The 11,735-nt window shown below is 33.1% G+C and overlaps 1 protein-coding gene across 6 annotated transcripts in view; it reads right to left on the bottom strand.

Annotated features, from left to right (window-relative positions):
- Window positions 1-261: 261 nt before the first annotated feature.
- Rhp (GTP-Rho-binding protein rhophilin) overlaps window positions 262-11,735 on the bottom strand; it is a 390,041-nt gene continuing 378,567 nt past the window's right edge. For all 6 annotated transcript variants that reach the window (XM_081738078.1, XM_081738089.1, XM_081738074.1 and 3 more), the window contains exons 11-13: window positions 10,312-10,538; window positions 5,865-6,017; window positions 262-3,647 (exon numbers count right to left, since the gene is read on the bottom strand). In XM_081738078.1, the coding sequence (XP_081594204.1) occupies window positions 3,417-3,647; window positions 5,865-6,017; window positions 10,312-10,538 (611 nt within the window). In that variant the 3' untranslated portion in view covers window positions 262-3,416. The remainder of the gene's footprint in view (window positions 3,648-5,864; window positions 6,018-10,311; window positions 10,539-11,735) is intronic.

Below are 11,735 nucleotides of genomic sequence, written 5' to 3'. Positions count from 1 at the left end.
ACATACATACGGCAGTTTAGTATATATATGGCTGGGGTTGCATATTTTTTCAAAATCTTTGAAAAAATATCATCAAGTTTATCTATCTGAAACTTCTCTTATTGTTCTTATCGCAAGAAGAACGGCGTAACGTTTATCCTTTAACAAAAACATAAACTCATTAGGATACATTAATACGAAGCTCACAGTCCTTATCAGAACATTTACTCAATATGTACGGGTTAAAGTCCATTGGTAGATGATAGAATAAAACACATCACGTAAAATATGGCATTTATTTACATTAGAAATGTACATCAGACAATAACTACAATTATCAAGAGCTCTGCTGGTCAATCTATTCCATCTACAACTTAACGTCTAGCATCTACAACAAATGATGTTTAATGAGGTCATATATACAGATGTTTGATGAATTGTGGCACATGTAAACGATATGATAAATTCTTAATAGTACGATTATAACTAAGAATTAACATTTTTCACTTAAGTTGGAACATAAACGAAGATTTGCGCTTTAACCGTAGGACAATGGATCTGAGACTCATCAGCAAATAAACGTAACAGAAAAGTTTCTCAATTTGCCCAGCAGATTCTCAAATCTTATGTGAAATACAACAGCGTTGAATAATAACATTTTATATATTTTATAAAACATTTTATATCAAATAGTAGGACGGAAGATTTACTACTGGAGTAAAGGTAAGAAACGTATCGTTACTGGATTCTATAGCTTGTAACTTGAACACTTCTTTAATTCCATATTCAACTGAAATGTGGAATTAAGGACACAAGTATAAAACACAATTCCAGTAACATTGTTACAATACTTTACGACATAAGTTAAAATTAGTCTTTTTCCAAAAGATGCAAGAATGCCGTAGAACTAAATAAAAATTTAAAAAACAAAAATGAGCGTACTTCTGAAAACTATTATAAAATCGTAAGTCATAGTAACTTGACTGGATAAATTGCTTTACCTTCTATAAATTAGATGTTTACTCCTACGAGAAAAATGAATTACGTCACTCTTTGGATAAATTTTCTGTTTGAGTAGGAACGTTTCTCATCATAGCCATTATAGAAACGTTGACATATTCTGCCTACAACAGCGACGAAAGAACGATTCCTCGGAGGCAAACAAGAAACTGAACAGCTTTAGGAGACTTTACAGGACTCTTATGTCTATAATAAAAAAACATTTTTCAAACAAATTTGACAATAATCACACAAGTTCACAAATACTTTGTGATTTGTCGCTCTGAATTTATACATTGATTTGTACTTTTTTTTTTTTTAAAAAAAAGAATATATTATTTTATTTTGATTATACTACAAAGTTGTAAATTATATTGCACCTAAAAAACTCTTCATAAAAAATTTATATTTTCATACAAATTGTGTAAGTTCTAATGAAACGTTGGCTTATATTGGAAGATCGTCAGATCTAGGAAGAGGTAAAATGGTATATTACTCTGTATGTCAAATCACAGCAAATCACAAACCAAATTAGATACTTATTTCTAAATGTACGTTATCATTTTCTGGCTTTAAAGGAGATGAATCAAGGAGAACAAAAGTGAGTCGAAATTTCAAGGAGATTTGACAGAATAAAAGGGAAAATATCGACTAAACAATTAGAATCTTGATGTTCAAAATCCTCCGGATACATTACATTCGCCCATCTTCAACACCGAACAGCTGAAATGAAATTCGTTTTTAAAACAAATTAAGAGATATTACATTACACCAATATACATGGATACGTAAGACAATCTCTTGAAGTTTCTTTCATATAAACCCTTTCTTCCACAAAGGTTAAGGTTGTGTTTTATTATTATTTAGGTTTCGTGCTTCATACAATGCTGCATATCAAATACTCCGCACTCTTTATTAGCAAGAATTTCTAATTAAACACATTGTTCTGAAATTTAAAATGATCAGCATGAATTTGTCATATGAGCATGAATAACATATTAAATTGTTTCTCTTCTTGTGAAATTGTCTACCAACAGTCGAACTCAAAGACTCTCTTGATTTATGTATTTACCTCTTGTCAGAAGTGAAACTACACACGGAGACCTACATTTTAATATAGAACATGACCCACTGTAATGCGTTCGCCACTCCCCCCACCTGGAATCAAACCCACGACTTCGTGTACCAAAAACACACGCTCTAGCCACTAGACTAGAAAAGAGAAGAATGAAGAACGGGTATTGGTGGATAAAGTTCTACAAAGGATCTACGTAAGTACCACAAAGTTCGATCTTCGTGTTCCGTTTCTCGTCAATTATATCATGCAATGTCTTTCGAATGCCGAGAGTTATTTCGACCAATGATTCAATAGCGGTTCGATATTAGAACATATAAGTGTCTTAACAATAAAACACATTAATAAAATATTGAACTAATGATAAAAAGATATGTCATGTCTCTTAGATAGTGCTACGATATCCACGTTTTCAGGAGGTTCTAGTTAGTAGTTTCCGTGAAGACGCAATGAACATTGTCCACGAAAGCCTCTGTACTTTATTTCGCGGAGCCCAACGTATATTTCATAGATATGTATTTATGTAACCTAACCTTACACTCATGTAAACATGTGATTCTAAGCACTGGATCTCATAAGCAGCATCCGTCTTCAACGTTTTATTTCAAAGTATAGTTCTCAAATGTCATTTACAATTTTTATCAACGACAACTGCGATCTTATATTTATTTATTTATTTATTTATTTATTTAGTAGCCGTACGGTACTGTAGACAATAATTAATTAAGCGTTCATATACATAACAAGAATTGCATTGCAATTCCTTAGCAGTTTTAAGAAAGAAATCGCATTCAGGTTGTTTTTATTTAAAAGCTGGAATCACTTCACTTTTGTTCACCTTTGATTGACAATAGATTTAAAAAAATAATAATAATAATAATAAAAACAATTGGTGTGCATTTATCTCCCATTATAATTTAAATAACCGACATTTCTTTACATTGATTTCAAAGGTAATTCTCAGATAATTATTTTCCTGTCTATAATATGAGTTGTTACATATTTTTGTCCGAAATTACTTTAATTGCAGTTACTTGCACCATAGGAACATAAAGGTACATCTTAATTATTTACAAAATGGCAATTAAGTTTGATTTCTTGATTAAAATATGTTTTCCGTACATTTAGATATTTCTTACCATTATTTATATGCACATTACATTGTACTTAAAATAAATCTATTTCTATTGCACTCGTCGGAGACTCTACAGTCTTACCTTTCATCAATATCTTCACAATACATACATATACATAGTCACAGTATCAATCACACACGCCACATCCACTCATGCATGCACACTAACATTACAATATAGTACATGGAATTCCACACAGTTCTAAGTCCATTGGTTATTTGTAATTTTCACCGCAAGATGACGTTGCAGTCGTAGTTAACGTCGTCGCCGTCCTTCTTGTCCTTCTGTCCGCGCTTGAAAGGGTTCCACGTCAGCTTCTTCTGGATGTTCTCCTTGCTTCGACTACTCATGACGCTGCCTGACGGACTCTGGAAGCGACTCGAGCTGCCTGAAGAGACGCCAGAGCTTGAGCTGGCCGTTGACGTCGGAGAGATTGACCCTTTGCTGCTGTTCTTAGGCTGGAAACACAAACAAAACCACTTCTTTCAGTGAAACACAAAATTATATTCAAGCATAATACACAATATATCGGAGTGTGACACTTGGAAAACCTTGTTTGTTAGTGTATTATTTTTATTTTAAAATTTTGGAATTGTCTTAATTTGGAAGAAACTAAATCAGGGTGTCTACTGAGTTTCATTTTCAAAATTCCAGTATATTCAACATAACTATCAGCAAAATTCCAATGGCTAATGCAATGATTTTTTAAAAGTTCTTTAGAAATAATCACACTCTTGATGATTTCAGGTTTGTAATTGTTTTACCATCGACAGAATATTCTCTATTTTTAATAAATTTAGTTACCTTTGATGTTTTTGAAATACGCATGATTTTCTAATATTTTTTAAAAGCCCTCCCAACTTCCTTCATAACAATCCACTCCACCCATTGCTTTAAATGTCTAATTACAAAATGTATACAACTCTTGCTTTGGAAAAATTTACAATCTCAATGAATACAAAATTGTTTCTAAGAATATTAAAACAATTACAAAAAAGTATTTTTGACAAATTACCAACTTCATGATTTTTTCAGTATGTAGAGGAAAATTCCAATATATTTCCAGTATTTCCAGTATCAAAATTAAATTCCAGTATAATTCAAGTATTTCCAGTATCAGTAGACACCCTGTAAATACTAATACTGCTGTATTTCATATTTTGAATTTGAGTGTTTATAGTTATGGATTCGTATTATGCGAAGCACTCGACAAAATTTAATATTGAAATGTAAACTGACCATGAGAAATAATCTCGTTTGAAAGATAAATTCATTAAAAATTTAAATGAAATAAACTATTTTGCTAACTGAAAGTTAGCGAATAGACATGATAGTATCGCACACCTGATCCTCAGGTGGAACTAGCATATGATTTTGCGCATATTACGCTACAATGCAAAGTAATATTGATTGTTAAGTGTGTACGCTGAACAGCCAAATTTCTGTATTTAGTGATAGCTTCATAAGTTTCAAAGCCCCCTTGCGGCTAAATAATTAATGCTCTTGCTTCTATTGCTGGAAACACGGGTTTGATTCCCGTTGGGAATGCCTGGTTTGGGGAACATACGCTGAATAGTCGGTTCATATGCCACATACAGTTTTTGTGTGGCATACATTAAATGGGGTTGCCACGTTAGAAGAACTTGTAGCTGTCATAAAAAAAATATATATATGTATATATTAAAAAATCTTGAAGCTCTACCATATTTCAACATGTACACATAGTCTTGAAAGGGTCATAAAACATTTTTTCCATCTTACAAGGAGTTGAACAGTGTGCAACTTTCTGGGACGTCTTGCTTGCTACCTGCTATCGTCCTCTCGTTGATATAAAGGAAAAACCAGTTTCGCCGCTTCCGAAATAATGGATTCTTTTGGACAGGGAGGGGGAGTGCGCCAAAATACACGTTTTTAATGAGGAAGTTCACTATTTGTCCACTAGAGTGCAGTGCTGCATACGTGGAAATACCTTTCTTGCTTTCAAGAAGTTGTAATATGTACACAGTAAATAGAAAGATTGAGTTTCAAGATTTTTTTTTTATGACAGCTACAAGTTCTTGTAAAGTGACAATGCCTCTTTAAACTACAGCCAAAAAACAAGTTCGGAGCAAAACTATTGACTGAAATGTACTGAAAATTTAAAGAAGACACGCATTCAAAAATGCAGATCACGCAGCGGAAAAGGCTTCTACATGTCAACTTGACTCTTGAAAGATTATTTTTAACAGTTCTGTAGTCCCAACAAATATATCTACACAATTCAGAAATAAGCGAGGAAGTTTTGTTTATGCAATATTTACTCATTAATCTACTGGGTGATATTTTGAACATCGTAATTATATACTATTCTATCCATTAATCAATAACAAATCTTTCTGTGAAAGAAGCCTACCATCTAGCTCAAAGCTTTGCCCTATATTCGGAGTGGGCAGCGTAGTGTCTAATTAAGAATATCGATTTAAAAAAACTTGAAATGCCGTTCTACGAAATGTGAACCTTAGAATTTCAAAAATCAATATCTTCTCCCTTCCTCCATCATTGATTGATATGGCTTTGCAAGATCGGACCAACATTAGCAGCTGATTTGCATAGGGTGTTTACTTTATAGCATTATTAAGTGGTACAACATTATTGTTAGGTATTTAAATAGTATTTAAAAAGGTTTTGTTGCTTACTTTTAGGTAGTTCCTGTCCATAGGAGTAACAAGCTTTAGGCTGAGGGAATCTCCAGCTGCTTTGATGAGTTTGACGACCTCTTCATGCGGCGACCACTTCACATCCTTTTCTCCAATGCCCACGATGAAGTCACCCTCCTTCATCCCGCCGAACTATAGAATAAAATGTATGGTTTCATTACAGCATAAATAAATTAAAAAACTTATGATTACTCCTCCCAAGGTAGCAAGTAAAATGACCTGTAGGTACACATTCAGGAAACTAAAACTACTAACCAAGCAATTACATGCACATCTGGGATTTGGCCCTTTAATGTTAGAAAAATGATAGACAAATTCAATTACGAAGTTATAAAAATGAGTATTAAATTCTTACAAACGAATGGTATTAATTTTTAAAGGAAGAAAAAATGCAAATAAAATAATTATACAAATAGGAACTTATGATTACTAAGTCTGCGTCTGATGAAGTAACTAACGAAGGAGGTCAAGGAAAGGAAAGGAAATTTAAAACCAATATAACATCTTAGAAGAGAAGGTAAGTTTTAAGGCTGTATGTAACACTACATGGAATAGAATCAATCAATCAATCAAATAAATAAATAAATAAATAAATAAATAAATAAATAAATAAAAGGAAATGATTAACAAAGTAATACTTTACTCCCAATAAGAGGAACCAATTAGGAAAGTAATTCTGCGTCTGATGAAGTAACTAACGAAGGAGGTCAAAGAAAGGAAAGAAAACTTAAATTTAAAACCAATATACCATCTTAGAAGGAAGGTAAGTTTTAAGGCTGTATGTAACACTATATTGCATGGAAACAATAAATAAATAAATAAATAAATAGAACGAACAGATTAACAAAGTGATACATTATTCCCGATAAGAGGAACCAATTAAGAAAGTAATCTGTGTCTGATGAAGTAACTAATGAAGCAAGTCAAGGAAAGTAAAGGAAATTAAATTTAAAACCAACATAACATCTTAGAAGAGAAGGTAAATTTTAAGGCTGTATGTAACACTACATTGCATAGGGAGGGAAGCGGTGGATTAGTGGTAAAGCGTTCACCTCCGGTGCTTGGGGTCCCTGGTTCGATCCCAGCTCGCGCCGTGTGGACTTTGTGGTGGTCAAACACCGTGCTCGTGGGATTTCTCGGGGTTCTCCCGTTTCCTCCAACTTTATTCATTCCACTATTTCATTTATTTCTCATCATCACTGTCTCCTTTGGCCTAACCGGCATAACCGTGGGACGTAAAACTGAAAGATTTCATTTTCATTTCATTTTTTCACTACATTGCATAGAAACAATAAATAAATAAAAGGAAATAATTAACAAAGTAATTCTTCATTCCCAATAAGAGGAACCAATTAAGAAAGTAATCTGTGTCCGATGAAGTAACTAATGAAGCAAGTCAAGGAAAGTAAAGGAAATTAAATTTAAAACCAATACAACATCTTAGAAGAGAAGGTAAATTTTAGGGCTGTATGTAGCACTACACAGAAACAATAAATAGACGACGACCAAGTAGGCTAGTTGTCGCCCGGGGCAAGAACTCGCATTAGCGCCCCTCCCCCTCCTGACCAACCAAACCAAAACCCTCAGCGACTACACCTGATATTGGCATCACACAGTAATTCTCCTATTCCATTTTTCCTTCAAGTGGTGAAGCTTGATTTCAAAATTGCAGTACACAATTTAATTTTTAGTACAAGATAAAACATCAAACTAATTAGTATTTGATCGTCAAATAATCTGAGAGTAACATGCTTGACACGGTTTTATCATAATAACTGTAAATCACAGTGTTTTTAGAATTATATCGGGATGTGCATACCGGATAGAATGAATCAACAATTAAATATTCTATTCTAAGGCAACAGATTATGACAAATGGTCAAGCTGTTGTCTCGAGTATTATATTCGGACATTTTCCAGATCTTTTAAATCAATGTAAGTTAAATGAAAACACAAAAAGCTGGAACTAAAATTTAACTTTGCTGGCTCTTTTGACTGCAAAGGCTTTTGCAATGTCCTCAAAAGATGGGTTTGAAGCTAATTTATATTCTATGGATATGATCGTAAGGTTGGTGACGCGTTGTTGTCCTGTTAAGTTTTGAGGTATGTTTTTTAATGATCTTTAGTTTGTTAAAATTCCTTTTCTTGAATTGAAAAGTGAAAATAAATATTTTCTCAGTTTTGCGCCCACCCCTTAGTTACGTGACTGCTAATAAATAAATAAATAAATAAATAAATAAATAATAGAAAGGAACGATTAACGAAGTGACACATAACAAAACTTAGGCAGTACATGACAAACTTGAACCTCACAATAGTTAATATTTCAACTGTTTATGGTGTTAAAGGAAGGAAGGAAGATGTTTACATTAGAGAACGTACACGTAAAGGAGGATTTATAAGAATACTAGGAGAAAGAATATTTGAGTTTATTATTTAATAATGGAGATGAGGTGAGAATTTTGGTACATGCGCATGGGCACAGTAATTCTACGGCTATACGTTGAGATTTATGTAGAATTGGAGTAATAGCCGCACAGAGGTACACGGTTATGTTATTATGAAGAGGAGATGTTGATTCGTACTGTGAAACACCAGATTATGTTTCAGTGGCGTATTTACGATTTTGTTTCCGGAGGGGCTTTGCTAACTTTCGGGGGGGGGGGCTTTGCCTGGAAATGTGAAAATTCTGCAAGATATTTCATTTACTTTACTATACTAAGTAAGATTTCGGGGGGGGGGCTTAAGCCAGGAAGCCACCCCCCTAAATACGTCACTGCCTGTAGTTGTGGATAAGAAGTTGTAATGAAAGTATGCTGTATGGATCTAATGGTATTATGTGTGGATCCATAGGTTGTGAGCAAAAGTGATTATTATTCATTTATTTTATTATTACTATTATTATTTACTTATTCTTTTTTTTTTTTTTTTAAGTGGAAAATCTAAGAAAAGGCGTGGATATGAGAAATTTTTACTTGTATTTCTATGGGCTAAATTTTATGGTAAAAGTTGCTAGTGAGAACAAGATCCTGAGAGAAATATTCGGACCGAAGAGGAATAGGTATGGCGGAAACTTCATAACGAGGAACTACATAATTTATATGCTTTAACAAACATTGTTAGGGTGATCAAATCTAGGAGGCTCAGGTGGGCAGGTTATATAGCCAGGATGGAAGACCAATCAAAAAACAACCATTCGGAAGACCTAGGCGCAGATGGGAGGACAATATTAAGATAGATCTCGCAGAAACAGAAATACAAAGTAGAAACTGGATCCAGTTGGCTAAGGATAAAAGTCAGTGGCATTAAGCCTTCGGGTTCGATAGGCCATAAAGTTAGTTAATTTAGTTAGTTAGTTGATAGTAGGTAAGCAACTACAAGTACTTTATTAAAACTTGTTACAAGGAATTTTCAAAATAATTTTTTGATATCTAATACAGTAAGAAGATATAAAAGATACGGTGTTTGTGCAGCAGAGTAGGTCCAAAATGTTAAGGTTTAGATTACGTTAGGTTAGATTAGTAAATATTCCTGAAGTTCTTTTCTAAATTTAGCAACAGAGTCCTGAGCCTATATATCTTTGGGAAGTTTATTACAAAGCACGATACCCGCGTATTTACACCCTTTTTCATATAATACAGTTCTGTATTGTACAACAGAAAAGTTCTGTTTGTTTCTTGTATCATGATTATGTTGTTCTTCTACTTGCGTAAGGATACCGTCTAGGTGTCCCTTTAAAATATCAGTAAATTTAAGATATACGAACAAGGTATTGCAAGTATACAAGATTTTTTTTTAAATATTGGTTTGCGGTGATGTTTTGGTTTAGCAGCTGCCATCATTCTTATTATTCTTTCCTGTATTGTAAAAATTTCTTTGGCCTTGTGTGTATTTCCTCAAAATATAATGCCACGTGTTAAAATCGACTTGAATAATCCACAGCAAACTGTTTTTAAAACTAGAATCTTTTAATACGGTTTTAAGTACTTTTATTGTGAAATAAATCTGATTTAGTACTTTACTAAGCTTAGTTATATGCATATCCCAGGAGAGATCTTCATTGATCAAAATTCCTAAAAAACTTGGTAGATCTCCCATAGTCTGTTTCGTTACTTTCAATTAAAATATTCGCAGGATGTGCATATTTTTTGATGAAAATTGATTGCTTGTGTCTTTTCAATGTTCAATTTAAGCTTATTTTCTTTAATCCACTGAGACTTATTTTCTTTAGTCCACTGAGACTTATTTTCTTTAATCCATTGAGATAGATTGCAAAGGATTTCATTTGCACTACCTTCAACGTCCTCATTTGTTTTCCCTTTTACAATAATACTACGTTTTATTTTAGAATGCCTTATTACAACATTACTATTCCTAAAATATTATAGAATCATTGTAAAGAAGTATTGTAAAAAAAAATACATACGTCTGCAAGGCTTCCGGAATCGACGCCGGCGACAATGACTGGGGAGTCCCCTCGGACGCTGAAGCCAAATCCTTCGCCACCAATTTTCTGCAGCTGCACTGCTCGAGGCGCCGTCCAGTGGTGTTTTGCTGAGAAAATGGCCACTGGTCCAAGATTGCGGAACAAGTCTTGAACACGAAACTGAGCAAAGTCAGGAGAAGTCAAACTTAATTGGAATTTTGTTGAGGCTGAAATATAAAACAAAAGACCTTCGCATTTATAATCCATTAGTTTGTGAAATAATTTTGAATAATAACCTAAATATGGTCTAACATTCTTAGAGAACACACCACTACTTTATTTTTACTAAGAAAACTACACTCGTTACTGTAGCTTTAAAATCTTTGGACACACGAAGGAAAGTTCATACACTCTGTAATGCATTTAATACTTCAAGCACAAAGATAAGTATTTTAGATCTTGGTATCTTTAAAAACAATTATTTCCTGAATCTGCCCACTTAAGCTGTGTTTCTAGTGTAATATCATGCGATGTTTCCTCAGGAAAGTGATTTAAGGTGTTCATGTGTAACACTGGAGAGTGTAGATAATTTATTACTTGACTCGGAAAACCGAAAATTATCTTTTGTAAGTTGTCCTAGTGTGGTATTATACTCATTCACTAAGAGTATAAAATATCTTAACTTGCTTACAAGTTTGTTAAGCACGATATCTGGACAGGAAATAACTAAATAAACAATAACCATAATATTGCTAATTCATAAAGAAAAGAATAACAACAACTGAACGAAAAATTAAAGAAGCTTATTACATTCATAAAGAGAAACCTACACTCAATTTAGATAAAGGAGACATAAATGCAATTTGGAACAGCCTTTTCACTACATATTTCCACCGTCTGGAAGGTAATGAAAAACAGTGAACAACAGTGACCAGTGACAAGTGAGTTACCATTAATATCTGTTTATGTCCAACAAAAATAATCACGCTTCGCATATTTTAGATCCTTTTTAACCAATTTTACCGATCCACATTTCTCACCATGTTTTTAATCCTTTTCGAATCGTGACTATACGCTGAAGATAGAGAAAATGTTCTCCGAGAGTACTTCTTAGAGAAGTGGTTTATTTTCTGCGGTGAGTATTAGCCTTTTGCTTCCATTTTTTCTAAATATTATCACTGCTTGCAACACAGTGATAAGGAAATAACTAATTCCATAAAAATGAAGATAAGAACAAATTTTAGTCCGCAACCTAACACAAAATCATTTTTAAAAAATTCCATTTTAATGAAAAAACAATACAATTTAATAAGGAAGCTAATTTTCTAGGTAGTTGAATATATAGAATAAACCTTTAGAAGAGTGATGTAAAAGAAGTTCTTCATTTAATAAATTTAAAACAATATTATCAACATGTATTGAAG

This window comes from Thermobia domestica, chromosome 2 (assembly GCF_964235325.1).
Source record: "Thermobia domestica chromosome 2, izTheDome1.hap1.1, whole genome shotgun sequence".
In the NCBI taxonomy this organism is placed as follows: Eukaryota; Metazoa; Arthropoda; class Insecta; order Zygentoma; family Lepismatidae; genus Thermobia; species Thermobia domestica.
The sequence above is the reverse complement of the archived record's forward strand: the minus strand, read 5'-3'. Positions and strand labels throughout refer to the sequence as shown.